Source organism: Phaethon lepturus, unplaced genomic scaffold, assembly GCF_000687285.1.
Source record: "Phaethon lepturus isolate BGI_N335 unplaced genomic scaffold, ASM68728v1 scaffold2483, whole genome shotgun sequence".
NCBI lineage: Eukaryota > Metazoa > Chordata > Aves > Phaethontiformes > Phaethontidae > Phaethon > Phaethon lepturus.
In genome coordinates, this window is record NW_010526757.1 from 1 (window position 1) to 17441 (window position 17441).

Consider the following 17441-nt stretch of genomic DNA (forward strand, 5'->3'; position numbering starts at 1 on the left):
GGGACCCCTCCGAGGGCCGGGTGCGCTGACCGGCAGGGTCTTCGCCTCAGCTCTGAGGCCGTCGCCTCTCCAGCGGTGTCCCGGGTGGGTGTTGGTGGCCAGGCGCTGTCAGCTGCTCTGCTCGGTCGTCCCTCGGGAAGGGGCCCTGTCTGTGGGATTTTCAGGTAGCGTGTAAGCAGTTTTAACCTCCCTTGAACGGTGCGCATTGCTGCATGCCAGCCCTTGATGTGTGATGGGTTTCCTCTTGGAAAGAAATGTTCCTTTTTCTTCTCTAGTTCTTCAGAGCGCTGAAAAATGTCAGGTTTTCTTGAGAGCTTGAGGTGCTCGGAGTGTGTTGACTGGGGAGAGAAACGAAACACGATCGCTTCTGTTGCTGCGGGAGTGCTGGTATGTACTGCTTCTCTTACGCTGCTTTTGGGCTTTTTAGATGCCGTCAGCAGTTGATGAGCTAAAAATTTACTTCCGTTTGGAAGTAGAAGGAAGAACAGGGATACATTGTCCTTGCATGAAGCAGCAGAGTTAAAGACAAAAGTTGTTTCAGGTGCTTGCATCCATGTGTTTCTTAAGCTTTCCAGCTTGTACCCATGTAATAACTATCAGAGTTAGTAAACCTCTGGCTTTGCATTTAACTTTGTTCCTAGGCCAATAGCAAAACTAGTTACGCTATCAGTTGTCTCTGGGTTGAAGACCGTAAGAATGCTTTTATTTATCAACACTATTTTTCTCGGCTTGTGTCCATATTTTAAGCTATTGTGCTTTTTCTTTTTTTTTTAATAGTTTTTTACAGGTTGGTGGATAATCATAGATGCAGCTGTAAAATACCCTAAAGTGGAAGACTTCAACCATTCATACCATGCTTGTGGGGTTATAGCCACTATTGCATTCCTAATGTAAGTGTAATTTCTTGATCAGAGCTAACACTCCTAGAACTTATTTTGTGCAATTAAGAACACAATCTTTAAATGGAGAGGTGACTAAGAATAACAAATCAAGCTACTATCTGAGTATCTCTAATAATCTTTCTTATATTTGTTGATATTTACAGTAAGGAACTGTTTTTTTTTTTCAATTAAGTGTGTTATACAGCTCCTAAGTCTTTCCTTGGAGAAATGCTTTTCAAGTTTTAGTCTTGTCCCCCTGTTAAAAAAAAAATTCAAGAAATACATCATCATCCTTTTTCTATAGGTTTCTGAGAAGTTTCTGTTGTTTTGTAAACACTTCTTTCTTTACCTATGTTTACCCAGTTTTATCCTGTTTTGCTCATGCAGGATCAATGCGGTGTCTAACGGACAAGTGCGGGGTGACAGTTACAGTGAAGGCTGCCTAGGACAAACAGGTACGGTGGTGTAGGCTGTTGTACAGCGATAGATCTGTGAAGCCATTAAGTCTTGGAAGACTTGTAAGAACTGTCCCAGTGTGCATGTTGTGCAACTGTGCATCGCTCTGGTGCGTGACAGAAGGTGCTCTGAAACAAAAGCATGCTGAAGGTCACCAGTCTCTGTACTCGGATGCAAAACATCCCTACGTCTTTTTCAAGGTGCTCGGATCTGGCTGTTCATTGGGTTTATGATGGCTTTTGGATCTCTGATTGCTTCCATGTGGATCCTTTTTGGAGGCTATGTTGTTAAAGGTAAGATAGAGCATGGGAGGTCACCTGATCCGTTTTTGAAAGTTTGAAGTGGTATGGTTTAGTGGTCATGGTGGTGTTGGGTTGATGGTTGGGCATGATGATCTTAAAGGTCTTTTCCAACCTTAATGATTCTGTGAAGTATTTGAAATGACTATTGAATTTTAGAACTTATTTTTAGATAGCTTCTAGGCAGGTCCAATTTTAATATTTTGGTTCCCTACGCACCACTGTTCCATGCTGTCTACTATTAATGGGGTGGATTTTATCTACTTCTAAATCACAGACTTCCAACTAGCCTCAGTAGAAACACAGTCTTGGTCAACTGGGAACTGTACTGACATAATTAAACTGCTGCAGTTGTATGGGAATAATTCCCTGGGTAAGCACTTATTCCCAGAATAAAAATTACTGATTTTGTGCAAATTGCTCCCAAAGCTGATATGCTAAATTAGCAAAAAGGACAAAATTAATTCAAATTGCCTATTTAAATTCATACCTTAACATGTACCACAGTAACTTTTTGTGAAGGCAGGTCTTGAGAAAGACATGAAAAATGCAGTATTAATCTTTGTTTTTTTAAAAGGAAGTAAGGTCATTTAAGTAAATGTAAAGATACTACTTGTACCTGGAGCTGAAGTGAATTTCAGACTAGTCAGGGCACATTGGTGGTTTTGTTTAATTTACATTGTTGTCAGCTTTGGTCTTAATTCACAGGGGATTTTCAAGGAAACACCTAGGTGCAGTAGTTGCATAGTAGTGCTAATGCGCACTCCCATGTTGTATATTGTCAGTATATTTGAATATGTATGTATATATACTTACACACACATGCATTCCAAACTGGATGCGCAGTCCTGTGTGATAATTACATTCTGTACAAGCATTGCATCTGAGATGCACGTTTTGGGTTAGAGAACAGGGGAGGCTTCTTTCATTTGGAAAACGAAATGATTTGAGGGGCACAAAAGTCACTTAACTTTCCAGTGGGGTGAGGCTTACGCTTGTCTTCTCTTTCACACAACTGAGCAACAAAGTTTGGAGGGGACAGTCTTGTTAGGGAGCAAAAGGGGTCTACGAGCTGCATCATGGTGTCTGAATTTCCCGTGAGAACAATCTGGTTTAGACTTGAGCACTAAGAGTATCTAGTCAGGGATCCTACATGGTCATGGATCCCTCTGTCAAACTCAGCTCCTTTAGTGCATAGACTCCAAATGAAACTGGTTATCTTTGCTAACATAGTGCAGGTTAGTGTTTCTGAAATGTCAGAGATGGGACAGTCTTGAAAACGACTTCCAAAAAAACTGATGGAGATCTTTTTTTTTCTTTTGTTAGAAAAACCAGTAGTATACCCAGGAATAGCTGTGTTTTTCCAGAATGCATTCATCTTTTTTGGGTAAGATTATCTTCATTTGTTTATTTCTTATCTAATTCCGTTTTAATGATAAAAACTGAAACTTGCTGTAATCTTTTTTTTTTCCTTAAGCCCTGTTTTGTGACTAGACATGGGTGAATAAACTGCTGGTAAAGGCAGTAGATCTCTGGGATCTGTCTGGATAGGTTTTGCTGCAAGACCAGGAACTGGACTTAGAAATACTACAACTTGCTCCCCAAAATCATGTATTTAAAATACAAGGTATTTGCTTTACTCCATTATATGCTCTTGTCCGTTTATTCTGTTTTAAATAGAGGACTCGTCTTCAAATTTGGTCGCACGGAAGATTTGTGGCAATGAACACACCTGTGGAAGCGCATTGGCCATGCTGGTTTTTTAACTGCACACTCCCAAAATTTTGTAAAACCATTTTGTAAACCATGACCTTCAATTGTGTCTAAAGGTAAAACAAGAAAAACAAAAATCATAGCACTAAAAATTCTGGTTCTGTTCTGCTCCTTTTTTTTTACTCTCATATGTTGATTTAAATGTTGTAATGTTTTTGACAAATGTAAAATTGCTACCAGTAACAACAGAAGTCACTTTTATGATACGATGTTTGCTACAAGTATAGTGGAAAATGGATGCATTTAACCAGCTATTTCTATGATGTTATTTACAATCCAAGACTTACTAATAATGCTTTAAACCAACTTTTTAACATGTATTTATTAAATATTTCCTGTATCTGGACAATATAACCATTTCTTCAATTTCGAAACTTACTGGTGTGTAGCTTTTCTTGCACAATACAGAACTATGCTGCTTTGGGATTATTTTTCCCCCCCTCCCTGAATGTTTACTTTATCTTATGACAATAATGAGGAAGTCTCTGGTGAGTAACAACTTACTGTTGCTCTGACATCGTAGAGGCACAAGTACAACTTATGTAGTGGCTCTAGATGGAAGCAGCTCATCCACAAAGCTTGCTGTAAACTATTTTCTAATGGCTGTAAAACAAAGGAAGATAACTCTTCAGAGCAGGGGCGGGCCCTAGCAGGGCAAGTTGTGATCCTGTAGCACACTCACCTGAATGGTGAGAGCGCTCTTCCTGTATCTGCCCCTTCCTATACATTCACCTAGGCTGGTTGCTGAAGAAATCAATGATAAGAGAAATGTGGGGAAAAGGGAGGGAATAAAATACTGTTCCTTAAAAGCACTACGGCTAGAGAACAGAAGAAGCCGTTATGTTTGGTTGGTTACTAGAAAGTTAAGCAAGTGAGGTGCACAAATTGAGCCTGGGTTAGACTATTACACAGGAGTAAGTAGTGTGTTAACTGTGCGATGTGTGTAAGTGTGTATCCAGGCTGAATGTTCCCATCCTAGCAGAAGCTGTGGGCAGCTGAAACACTCAGCAGATCACTGGCTATTTTGTGGCCCTTCCTCTGCAAGTAATCTTGCATTACTTGAAACCCGTCTCACACTTCTTTACCTATAGTGATCTAATGAATGGATTGAGGTCAGCATGCATGACTGCAGTGAGCATCAAAGAACTCCTATTCTGTCTTCAATGTTACATTTTTCCTCGTTACTTCATTTTTAAGCAAGTGTGCTGAATAAACAAACACAATCAAATTTTGACCTTTTTATTATGTAAGCATTTCTGAAAGACTTTTTCTGTCAACTATTTTGAAACAAAGAAACACTGAGGATCACAATCCATTTCAAAACCAGGGTTCATTTGCACAGAATCGTCTGCTCAATCAGGCCCTACCTCAGGCACCAAAGCCCCCTGCTTGCCTCAGGGTAAAACAGCTCAACATAAAGACACTGCAGAAATGGGGTCTTTGCCTTGGTACCAAGGACTATCCCCTCGTATCCGGTTGTCCATGCCTTCAGGGCAGCCAAGAGCCTTTTGGGCAGCTGACCCTGTGGTGGTGCAGACTGTCGCTGCACAGACAGGCTGTTGGGAGGTGTACTGCCAAATCTTAAATACAAGTAACACCACTGATTTCAGGGACACCATCCACAAGCAGAACAAATTAACTTCTTGCCATTCGAACTTCCACATAGCTAGCCTGAGCCAAGTAATTCTATATTTTTCTTTAAGCAGTCAGATAAACTCTTGAGTTCAGTCTGCCAAGATGCAGAGTTCTGGCCCCAATCCAGCTCACTCAACAAATCCTTGCTCAACAAGGCCTTCCACAGAATTAATTTAGCTTAAAAACAAGTACCTTAATGCTTCACTAGATGAGTATGTACTCCTTGAAAAAATATACTTTAAAATACATATTTTGGCTTTTAAACTTGTGAGCTAAAAATAGTTTAAAGTTTCCAAGCATTTTGATTGATAAGCCATTACAGCAATGAACACAGCCAACCTTTTTGTACATATCCTACAAAAAGTACTTAAGGTAAGACCAACAAAGCAGAAAAGCTAAATACATTGTAAGTTTGCATCTCTAAATTTACACTCTGTATCTTTCAAGAACAACTAGAACAGTTTATTACTAATTTTTTGTGTGTCCTTTGGGATGGCTCTTTTGACCCTGAGAATTGATAACTGAAGTGCTCTTTCAGCCCATCATAGCTATTCATTTTCTCTAGTGACAAATAGGAAAATCTTATCTTGGTCAATTCTGTCATCTGGGTTCCTCCATTCAAAATCCAACAGCCAAATGAGGAAACTGTGAAGACAAACATTCTTGCATCAGAATATTTTATGCATCAAATCATCATATGAAAAAGGCACTGGAAAACCTTATTAGAAGCTTATTTTCACCATTTCTTTTCTCTGTAATTCAGATATAGCATTGCATCCAGCACCTCAAGGTACCTGTGTTTGTACATCAGACTGAATAGCCACTCTGCCCTGTAAAGGCCAAGAGGCTTGGTCTGTTTTCATAAAAAGCACCTTTCACTCTATTCCCTGGCTTCTAAAAATCCCTCTCTTAGATGCTGCTCAAGTCTCCTCAGGGATTGTGTATGAAGCACAGAGGCCAGGGCTGTCAATCCCAGAGGACATCTGAGCACCACAGATTACATGTTACATCAAACAAGACCATTACAGATTAAGCCCTGTGCCCACTGACGGCTCTGCCAGTCCCAGCTGAAGACTACACGCCTTTATAATGTTCAGGCTGTGAATCAACTTTGGTACGAGTTCAACCATTTCAGGATGGCAAATGTTCAAAATGCCCTGTGAAATGGAATTATCCCCCCCCCGCTTTTTTTTTTATAATTGGGATACCTAGAGTTCTTCATCAAGGTCAAAGTGCCACACAGTTAATTTTACACTGAAACTTACCTCCCAATAAAACTGGTCTTCAAAATACTTTGATACAGGGATGGTCTTAAACAGTTTGCAGTTTAAGATTAAACCTATTTGTAAAAACATATATATCCAATATAAATACATCAGGGAAAGGGGAAGATTGTGTGTAACTGGAGGTTTCTTAGTAACCCGCATCCAAATGTAACATAGATCAAAATACAAATTCAGAACTAAATGCTTCAGCAGAGCCTCTTGTCTCAAGTTGACTTTAAATACAAAGAGAGAAGCTTGCCAGGATCAACACTTTCTGCTATTAAACATTAATTACTCTAGGTAAAACCCTATTAAACAGTCTGCCAGATTCTAAAAATACATCAAAACACACTAACTTCTTGCATGAAAAATGCCTGTGTACTTAAAGCAATCGGGCTTACCAGCACTGGTAGCTTGGGATTTCAGATGAAAACATCTAGATTTTTAAACAACTGGTTAAACACTGAATGTTTGATTATTTTAGATTTTTTTTTTTTTTAATTTGCTTGATTAGCTCAACTTCTTAATTAGACTTATGGTAATGTAAAGGTTTCAGATAAATTAAAGCACAATTTTAGAGTATATTTCACAGCAATTTTCATCTGCCATTTCTCTTTTATTCAAGACAGAATTAACAACTACAGAAAAACTGCAGTTGCCATAAACCAGACAGAAACATCACATGAGTAACACGAGCCCTGATGATCCCAAACTACCAGTGATCAAAGACCTGGCGCTTGGCTGATGCAAGCAAGCTACTGACGTTAGCGAAACTTTGCAGATTTATACCAACCGACTTAAAAAGTGAGAAGCTCTAGATAGCTTTTTTCTGTCACTAAGACAATACCCAAATGTAAAAATATTTTCATCCTCACACATCTCTTGCCTGAAATTTGAAGGCAGTGCTTAAGCATCTGTTAAAACAAATGTCACCAATGAAAGAATGGTGCTACTAGGTTAGTTTTGTTGAATATATCTCTTCTTCAAAAAGACTGGCTTTGAAGAGTCCCTGGCATTCATATTTCCCATGGCTTCTTCTACAAGTAATTTACTCACAGAAACATACTTCAGAGCCCCAATTAAAATGGCCTCTTTCTGCAAAGAGTTGCACTGACATGACAGCAGGTTCAACAGGATGACATATCCCTTGCCCCGAGAAAATGAGGACTATTATTACTGAAATATGTTTTTCAATACTGACCTGTAATAAAACCTGTTATCAAGGCAACACTGATGGTCAGGCAGAAGGCACCGATGTGAATCATGACCAAATAACCCACTCTGAAAAGCAGAATAAATGCTTCACCTTTTACAGTTGTTGAATTTAGTTTTAAGACTGTGAATGAATCTGTATCAACACGGCGTTTTACATCAAAACCTCTCATAAAAATTCTGTTATTCTTGAACCTCTCTGCAGCTGCAGTTAGATGTTTGAAGAGATCCTATCAGAAGCCCAATACAGACCTCAGAGGACATATTTTGCCCTTAGAAACCATCATTGTGGTACTAAAACTTCATTAAATTTGTTTGTTTCGATAAGGACATGACAGTAAGTATAAGGCCCTTATGCTGCACTGTGATTCATTCCTGCGTAAACTGAGAAAATCCAAGAACTTTTGCACGACTGACATGAGCTTGATTTGCAAAAATGAGATGCCAGTGCCAGGTCAAAATAGCCTATGGAGAATACCCTTGACTGAGCCCTTCAGCTTTTGCAGGGTATCTCCCCAAGCCTATTTTCCATTTCAGTGTTCAGACTGGCTTTACTCCAAACTGGCATTCGTGCCCCCGACTTGGAGTTAAAGCCTCATTTGAAGAGCAATGCTGATTTCTGCCCCCTCCCTGTATTAACACACAAAGCTCCCCCAAACACATCACAAAAGCCAAAATGAGTCTTGGAAGGATGCATATCCCCAGTCTTCATCTACTATGTCTATTTAACATCAAATAAAAAGGGAGACAGAAAACAGGACCAAAAGCTAATATTAAAGTTTTAATCCAAAAGCTGCTCAACACGGAAAGTCTTTTCTACTGACTTTTTTGGACTTCAGAGATTATTTTAGGTTATCTGGTATAAAATGATTTATCTGTGATGACATTCAGGCTTTCTGTATGTATAAGAACTCTTCTCAGGGCACACTACAATAATGAATAGCTAAGCTTCTTACTTAATAGCAAGAATTTACGTACCTTGGTAAATTAGTCCAGTTTTTTATTACTAAGAGAACAACCTGGGCAAGACCTCCAAGAACACCAGGCAAGCCAAAAGTGAAATGAACTCCAGAGGTATCATGAATCTTGAGAGCAGGATTCAAGCATCTCTGGGAAGAAGAAAAGGTTTAACTGATACACAGAAACACAAGTTGATAATAGCATATTGTCCATCACAAACCTAGAAAATTAACTTTGGTCTTGCAAGTTGCAATCCTGCACTCAGAAGAGTTCAGGTTTCCTAGCTTTAATCTCTTTGAAAGAGAGGTTTCCCTTGAGGTATCCTACACTGGAAAAGAAGTTTATACAGCTTATAGAAAAACAGTCTCAGGTTTTGAGTACTACCTGTAAACAGTAAGATCCTAATATGGTTATCACACTGGCCAGCAGACCCAAAATCATTGCAATCCAAGGATACTCGATACTGTGTGCTGCATAACCAACAGTGACCCCACCAGCTAGTACTGCACTGTGGATATGAGTCTGTAAAATAAAACAACAAAAACATGGACTGAGAATTCAGTCATCACTTCTAGCAGCCCAATATCATAGACTGCTATTCTCATGCAAGTGCAATCTCTGTAGGGCAAATTTGGACCTCTGTATACTGTGAATTTCAATCTGAAAACATAATTTGTAAGTTACAGCTTCAGCGCTCTGCTTGGGAAGCTAATGATGACTGTCAGGCTGAAAACCTGGGCTTGTTTTTACTTAATAGCTATTATACTTTCAGTGTATTACTGAGAGTAACAGAAAAATATCTTCTCCATGCAGTGATTTTCTCTCATGTCTTACCATTCTGAATTTTCCATTCTTTGTGGTCAGAACAGACAACATGAAGGCAGTTACAGCACTCACTGCAAGGGCAAAGTAGGTGTTGTAGATTGCTTTCCTCTTGTCATCCACAGCTAGGACGGAATTGAAGCTTGGCCAGAACACCCAGAGAAAGAGAATGCCTTGGAGACAAAGACAAGCAACTATCATTACCTGCTCTAAAACACAGTGAATCCATCACCAGTTGTCCCTGGAGGGCTCCAGCCCACACTTTGCATTCACTGTAATTCCCACACTGTAAACAAAGGATCACACTTCACAATGCAGACAGCCCTGAAGAGTTACCTGCTACACTTTCCCAGAAAGACACCACTGTAATGTCAAACACACAGGCCGAAGCACAGCTCTGCTGGCATCTGGCTCATCCTTTGCAGAGTTGAAGGTAGGATGCTCTTTTAAAGAACACCTTTAACATCAGCTTTGTCCTATCTACTGTCCCCTTACACACAGGTTCAGATACAAATGGGAACAATGTCACTATCGATTTCCAAACAACTAGTATCCCGACTGTTCTGCACCAGGCACCAGGGGCTTGCTTCTTGGCCAAAATTTCAGCTTCTTTTCATGGAACTGTGGAATAACTGTTCAAAACCAGCTGCAAGAAAGAATGAAAGCAAGCCAAGGAAGCAAACAGCTCTCATGGTACAAATCACTATAAAGAAACCCAAAGCGCACTTTGGAATGTCTTTTACCTTGGCTGACACTACAACTGGTACTGGTTGTCTTGCCTCTTGGTAGGGTTTGAAGAGAGAAAGAAGATGAACTGGATCATAAGAACAGAATCCTCTAAACCTCTACGAGGATTACTCCAGAGGAAGGCTAAAGACCAACGGCTTGAGCTGAGGTGATCATGCTTCACCAACTCAGCTATACACAGCTTAACTTTCTTGTTACTCTTGAAAGAGTTATCTACCAAATAGCTACTCCCTAGTAAATGGGTCCAAAAGAACAATTCACTTTTCTCTTCTGAGATCACTGCACAGTGTCACCCTTTCATGACAACGCAGGCTTTGCTAACAATAGGAATGAAAACAGGTTCTTCTGCTTCTATGGCCTGGGCTCTAACTGTCAGCATTAGGGAATCTCACCCTCTATAAAGTAAGTTCACTGCTTAGGATACATCGTTTCCTAATGTGCACACGGACACACACGCACAGATCGAATTCCAACCAGCAGAGGGAAGTAGGTGGCCTCTCACCAAGTCAAGCTGGGCCACATGCCAGTCTGTGCCTCTGCTCCTGGAGTTGCACATAGCTCTAAGTGCACAGATGACAACACAAACAAGCGACAGTTTATTTTGCCTCGTCCAATCATTATTCTTTGCTGTCCAGTCAACTTCCACAGCTAATACTTTGTTCTCCATGCCACAGAGGTACCAGACCCTTGTGCAATTCACCTGACAGTAAAATTTGAAGTGTTCTTGTTCAAGTCAATCAAGAAATGACACAGGTATTGTCATTATAAAGCACAATGGTTAAATCCAGCTTCTAGCAACCTTGGCAGCTGCTGCTTTTGTACAAGCTCTCCTTGAAAGCCAATTTCCATTGCTAATTTTCACCCTTTCAGTGCACCAAGGCAGTGATAACCATGCCTCTCAGACAGAAGAGGCCATTTTGGCAATTCACAACCTATAGTAGCAGTGAGGACTGGAATGATCCATACTATGACAATCTTATTCTCATTAATTAGGTAGTTATTCATAAAGAAAAAAATAACATTTTAAAAAAATCTATTAATGCCATTGAAGCATTCTTATGAGTATCTACTCATCTATGGAAACAAAAGTCACAATATGAGTCCAAATATGGGTGAAGACCTCATCACCCTTCACACAATCCTCAGAAGCAGGGTGCAAAAAGGAGCTACGAGGAATTTGCCTGCTCAGCTGCTCCTTTCTACCCTGGTTACCGCAGGAATTTTTCGAGACATGGCAATATAGTTACTCCAAATAGCAAGCACTTGGTTGTAGCAAGCTGCACTAAAATTATAATGAAGGCTTAACAGTGTCTTGATGACTTAGATTAAAATACTGATCTCCTCAAATTCTCTAGCAAAGCAAGAACTCCAGGCACTCAAAAGAGCAGCATTTAAATTTCTCTTTCCCTAAACTGGGCAAAGACTGACCCAGAATTAGACTCTGTGAGCCTCTGCAGAAAGATCTTAGTTCAGCTGGTGGCAGTCACATAGCAGAAATGATAATAAAGAAACCAAATTGCTGCTTTAAGAAAAAGAATGGAACTCCTATACATTCGGCCTATCATCACTCAGATCCTTCCTCGTGTGCCTGTCTGTATGATATTCCCCACCCTTCATCAGGCTTTTATCTTTTCATTAACATTACTAGGCAGGGACTGCCTTTTTATATCTCTGTACAGCACCTTGTAAAACAAAACTGAGCCTTGGCCCCAGCTGCAAACTGTAAGGACTACTGAAATACAAGTAATGACCTCAGCTTTGGTGCATAAGTCCTTTACCAATATGCCTATGCAAGCCCAATGGGGACAACTTAGCTGGGAAGGGGAATGGTTAACCTGGCATAACCTTTATGCTGAGACTGACAAAAGCAAACTAAGCCCCAGCCGTTGCATGAGTGGCTTATATGCCTGGTAGGAAACATGCTGAGACTCACCAACTCATTGTCAGAAACCACGAACCACAGCAGCAGCAGTTTTTTATGCTTGGTTGCCTTCAGACCTGCACTTTGGATGCAAAAGCTTCAGCGTACTGTGGCCAGCCCCTAGAAATATTCCTTACGTTCTCACTGCAATCTCTTCTTCCAACTGAAACGTTAAAGCAAATGCCTTACCCAACATGGAGAATAAATCCGACTTTGGGGTACTTGCATTCTTCTCAGACCTTGGTGATGGCTCAAAGAAGCGTGAGGACACTGCCAGACCAAAGTAGGCTCCAAACAGGTGAACATGCATCATGCTGATGTTGTCTGGAACCTGTATCAACAGAATAACCAAATTTGTGGTTTAGTTCATCCCACAGGAAACCTTTGGTACAGTTCCTGATATAGTTGCTCATGTAACCTCCCTATAAGCAATTTATTTTCACAGTCCCACAGTTTATGCATGAGTTAGTTATGCGAGATTAACTTATCTGAATTCAGTGCAGCTCATAAACACACAATTCATATACAAAGAGTTTGGGGTATGTTTACATTGTATGTTAAATGCAGGTCTGACTCTGCTGTCCTGACAGGGCTGATACACTATTCACACTGGAAATCTTCCAGACTGAACTGACACAGAAAAGGGGTAAAGTTTAGAGGCAATTAGCACCTTAGCATACGTCAAGGCTTTCCATCATGTGTTGGGGATGGTCAGGGCATGGGCAAGGCCAATCCAGCAGATCAGCTCACATTTTAAGGCCAAGAATATAGATATAGCCAAATATAGAGTATGCAGGGTTTGGAGTTCAATGTCCTTAAGTATAGTCCCAAAGTTCGACTTCATCTCTTAATGAAAAGATAGCCACAATCTAACTGAGACGAGATAAAACACACTGATGTTCCTGTCAGCAGAGTACTAACAAACAACCAAAAGGCAACATTCCAAAGTCCCAGTGAAACTTTCACAAATGTGCCTGTGAATCATACAACTGTACCTGCAGGAATATGTTGTTGATCCATGTGCTCATATGGAAAACTATTATCTCCACAACTGTCATCAGAATTAATTGCACAGGATTAGTCTTTCCAAGAACAGCTCCAGTGGAGATGACCACAGCAGTCATGCTCACAGCAGCTTTTGTTATTCTGCAATAAAAAAAAGGAAAGAAGGAAGAAATTCTGTACCAGGACCCCACCAGGGCCAAGAAAGAAAGAATGACAGAGAGTAAAATGTACTTAAAAACCCAAAGCCTTCTAAAACGTCTGCAAATATGACTGTGCTAATTCACAAATAGGTCCATATAACAAGACATTATCCTCCACAAAGAGCCATCAGCAGTTCTAGATTACTGCAATTCTAACATGAACTAATTACCTTTTCAGACCATCTTCTTTTTGCCTTTGAAGAAGGAAAACTAATAAACCTTCTATAAGCATGGAGCACTGGACACCAAGTACAATGATCAGGAGGTTGAATCCAGTGCTGCTAAACCCGTATCTTTTCAGAAATGTCAGGAAAAAGCCAAATCCAAAAATCACCATGTGGCTGACATCTTGAAAAGCTGCATGACAGAACAGACCAAGACAGCAATGTAATTATTACTGCAAGCTGGATTTCTGGTTAATAAATAAATAAATAAATCACAATTAACTAAGAAGTCTTCAGATAAAAATTCAAGTGCCATTATTATTTAGTACTTGTAAAGAATTCCAGAGCTTTCTCCCTAATCCATAATAATCAGAAAAACAATACCCTTGACCCTGAATTTAATTTTACAAAGTGATCAGAATGGATGCCATAGGATGGGGGTTGAGGGGTCAAAAAGCAGGACAGAAATGAAGTAAGTTTAGCAACAAAATTTGGACTTTCCTTTTTCCTGAGGTGAATTTAAAGAGCTTAAATTGGACTTTTCAGGAAGAGTTGTTGTGAATTAGTGCTGATTCATTCCTTGAGGGCATTAGGGAAGAAATGAGTTACACAGAGAAACCTGTATGATGTCCTCATCTGGGTAGAAGGAACAGGAACAGCAATAGCAGTAGCAGGTGTTTAATATGGAAACCAGCACCATTGCATAACAGAAAGAGTCTGTCCAAGATATAAGCTCTTGGATCTGTAAGCCTGGAAGCATCCTCCGGGACATGCTAACAGTCATATTCTCATATGGTGGAGAGCTGGCCTCTACGTACAGCAAAATATTAAACAGCTAGTAAGTAAGTCTTATTTTTCACGCTATAAAACAGGGAAGGTAACACAAGAACATCGTAAGGATTTATCGGCTCATATTTGCACAACACTGTAAATATGTTACACACTATGGCCGTAGCATAATCTGCTAATACATTCCTTTGATCAATACACAAAATGCATCTCCAGAATATATTTAAGCCTTTAATTTCACTATATTCACTTCATTTATTTACCTCAAGCATTCAAAAGGAAAATACTGCCATCCTGAATTCTTGCTTTGTAGCACAACACCTCTGCATGCCAAGACCTCAGAGTTAGGCACTTAACACAGTGCAGTGCCTGCCCTCAAAAGTTTGTTATGTTCATAGGAGTCAAGATTACCACAAACAGGCAGCGGAAAAACAGACCAGCAATGCAATTTAGTATTGCTTATGTCTTAGTTCACTGACTTTGCTTTGATATAAATAAATACACACCATACATAGCAAGGTAGGGTACTTAAAGGGCAGTAAAAACATTCTACTACTCACTAACAAATTCACAAAGCTGCTGAATCGCATCTCTATTGCGCTGCAAAATAAAAGCAGGCATTAACCCTTACTTCCACAGCAAAGCTGCCGATCTTACCTGGGTAGGAGATGCTTGATCTGTATGCACTATCATCTGAGAACAAAAAGTAAAAGAGGACAATGAAAACAGCTTCCAGAAACAGGATTAGCCACGGTACATTGTTTCGAAAGTTGCGGTAATTAGAAGACATTGTGCACTAGACTACATTAAGCACAAACGCATTAACATTTTTTCCTATAAAAATGTTCCAGTAACCTCAAGCCAATAGAAAAGGAGGTGTGGGGGGGCTGGAATAAAAACTCAGAGAGATAAAAAGCCCAAGAGGCGTCAGCAAGGAACAGTTCCTTATCTGTGGTATGTCAGGAGCTGAAGCACACCATAACTGACATGGACTGAACTCAAAAAGTACTCATGAACGCAGACATATCAAACTGTCAATACTGTAATGCTCCAGGTTACCATACATATAGTACTTCAGCTGCTGTTGAGCCTTACATATCAGCTAAATGGCAAGTAAAGAACATGGACTTGTAAGAGTAGGATGTTGAAGTTCATGCAAACCCATTATTTATTTACATCGCTTGTATACATCCCAAACCCAAGTCCCTTCATGTAAAGGTCGGGGAATGTCTCACTGAAATTCTCAATGTGATTCTCCGGTTGATTAGGCTGTAGCTCTACACCCCCATCCCATGACAAACCTTCTCATACTGGAATGAGAAGCCCAATGCCAGAGAATCGAGAATCTCTGGACATGTTGAGGTGATGTAGCATTTCATACACTACATGTAAGATCGGTCCATTGTTTATAGCATGGCTATGGAAGGAGCTACAGTGAACACTCCGGAAGACGTTAGTAATCCCCGGGCCAGGAAGCTGTGGGCAGACAGCCCTGTTCAGTGTGCTGCAGACTTTTAACTGACAACCAAACCACAGATCTACACCCTCCTGATTCTTTCTTTAATTCAGGCCTAGCCTTCATCTAGAAATGGTAGCTTCTGCTACCACATTGTGGCTGCAAGGTACCCGTTACTTTATGGGTTCTGAGCTTTTTGGTAAGGCACAGGCCTTTTTAAATTTGGTGGTGGATTTTTAAACCAGGAGCCACTAGAGTGAGCAATTTCGGCACATGAGCAGGTCAATATGGTGGAAGCTAACTATATTCAGTATATCCCTATGCACAGTCATCATGATTTGTTCAATAAGATTATTTGGTTGTTGAGGACAATTTATGAATCCATAATATGAACATGACTATCTTTTCAGTATTCAGTGTGCTTTTGGTAAACTGAATGCTTCTTTGTTCAGGTAGTCCAGGAGATTAAAGCACTGTAATTATGCCTCAGACTTTCTACTTTGAGGCCATTTCAAACTCAAACTGCATGCTGGGGTTTGAGATAGTAGCAATGCATACAAATGGGTAGAAAGCCACCTGCTGGTGACAGAAATATGTATCAAACAAACACATATGCAGAAAAAATCCAGTTCATTTGTGTTTGAGGGCATTCCTCCTACAAACCCAGGCTATACGGCACAATAGTAGTTTTCAAGCGTATCTGTGAAAGGTTTGCATTTAGTCGTGATAACTTGCATGTTCCTCACATGCAGTATCAAACTGCTTTACCAGGTTTTACTTAGGCCTAATAAAACTGTAAGTATCCTTACCCCCGTTTCAGAAACTCCTAAACAACATTCAAAGGACTTTCCCAGATATGCAAATCACTGCCCTGATTTCAGAAAAATCCCCATGTGGAAACCATATCCAGTTCCTTTTTGTGGGAATTCTGCAATTGCATGGGTAATTCAGACAGAACCAGAACACATGCTAAACTTTCTCTAGACAAGGAAAAGATAACAGCTGAAACAGCAATTGAGAAATTGATTTAGCTAACTGATGCACTGTCTTTGTGTGGTTTATAAGGATAAGCAAAATTTATCTAATCAGCTTTCATCTGTTTCCCACAAGACAAACTCTTAGGACTTATATCCAGGATAAGAGTGACCCAGAACTCCTTCCACCATTGTTCCCTGTCAAATGAACACAATTAGCTCTTCTGACATTTGTTACCAAATCCTGTCAGCATTAACACTCAGGGAAAATACAACAAAGGGTAGGAATTTACCCATGTTTTTCCCTCAGGACGACATGCCGTGCTGGCTGCTAGGATTTCCAGCTTAAATTTCCCCCACAAACAGAAAGACCTAAGCTCGTTGATCGCAAACAGTCTGAAGTACAAAGTAAGTTTCAAATTTGAGCTCCACTACCAGCAAAACATCCCCATCGACTCAGCCAAGGGGACCAGAAGCCTCACGTACATTCCTCTGTGCCAGTTTTAACTCTGTATCGGCACCCACACTCGTCAAACGCAGCCCAGCATCGCGTGACCCTTGTTCAGGCAGGCCCGTTATCCCCCAGAGAGGCCTGGTAGGCCCATGGCACGCAGCCCAGCGCCAGGTGAGCCCGGAGAAGACGAGGCGCCAAAGAGAGGCGCAGAGTACCCCGGGCAGCACCGCCCTCCAGTCAGCCAAAGGGCGGACGGAGGGGCCGGGCCGGGCCGCATTGGCGGCCTCCCTCAGGCTGAGGGGCCCCCATGGGTTTCCTCACAGTTTCCACAGTCCAAGGAGACCAGAGACCCCCCGAGGTGGGGAGGCCCAAAGGCCAGGCCCTGAAGGGGAGAAAACGGTGGCGCGAGGAGAGGGCGGCGTCCGGCC

General features: G+C 40.8%; 2 protein-coding genes across 2 annotated transcripts; one reads left to right on the forward strand and one right to left on the reverse strand.

Moving 5' to 3' along the window:
• Nucleotides 1-281: 281 nt before the first annotated feature.
• On the forward strand, nucleotides 282-3493 carry TMEM50A (transmembrane protein 50A). The gene is made up of 6 exons (XM_010283150.1): nucleotides 282-387; nucleotides 778-890; nucleotides 1269-1336; nucleotides 1538-1630; nucleotides 2963-3023; nucleotides 3317-3493. Exons 1-6 carry the CDS (start codon nucleotides 295-297, stop codon nucleotides 3360-3362), a joined length of 474 nt encoding a protein of 157 aa, XP_010281452.1. The 5' UTR covers nucleotides 282-294; the 3' UTR covers nucleotides 3363-3493.
• A 2169-nt stretch (nucleotides 3494-5662) lies between these two features.
• On the reverse strand, nucleotides 5663-14919 carry RHCE (Rh blood group, CcEe antigens). Its single transcript, XM_010283151.1, has 10 exons — nucleotides 14787-14919; nucleotides 13347-13533; nucleotides 12967-13117; nucleotides 12161-12302; nucleotides 9316-9476; nucleotides 8866-9003; nucleotides 8500-8630; nucleotides 7511-7590; nucleotides 6310-6383; nucleotides 5663-5689 (listed from the first exon to the last, which is right to left on the reverse strand). The coding sequence occupies exons 1-10, from the start codon at nucleotides 14917-14919 to the stop codon at nucleotides 5663-5665; spliced, it is 1224 nt and encodes a 407-aa protein (XP_010281453.1).
• Between the last annotated feature and the right edge of the window lie 2522 nt (nucleotides 14920-17441).

What these genes read in the sequence shown, in the direction of transcription:
- RHCE (XM_010283151.1), bottom strand. Translation starts at nt 14,919, where the DNA reads ATGTCTTCTAATTACCGCAACTTTCGAAACAATGTACCGTGGCTAATC. An exon ending in TAGGATCTTACTGTTTACAG is followed by an intron (nt 8,631 to 8,865) that starts GTAGTACTCAAA and finishes TCTTCTTCCCAG; the next exon opens with AGATGCTTGAATCCTGCTCT. An exon ending in AAGACCAGTTTTATTGGGAG is followed by an intron (nt 5,690 to 6,309) that starts GTAAGTTTCAGT and finishes TTGTCTTCACAG; the next exon opens with TTTCCTCATTTGGCTGTTGG.
- TMEM50A (XM_010283150.1), top strand. Translation starts at nt 295, where the DNA reads ATGTCAGGTTTTCTTGAGAGCTTGAGGTGCTCGGAGTGTGTTGACTGG. An exon ending in AGGCTGCCTAGGACAAACAG is followed by an intron (nt 1,337 to 1,537) that starts GTACGGTGGTGT and finishes GTCTTTTTCAAG; the next exon opens with GTGCTCGGATCTGGCTGTTC. An exon ending in TGGAGGCTATGTTGTTAAAG is followed by an intron (nt 1,631 to 2,962) that starts GTAAGATAGAGC and finishes TTCTTTTGTTAG; the next exon opens with AAAAACCAGTAGTATACCCA.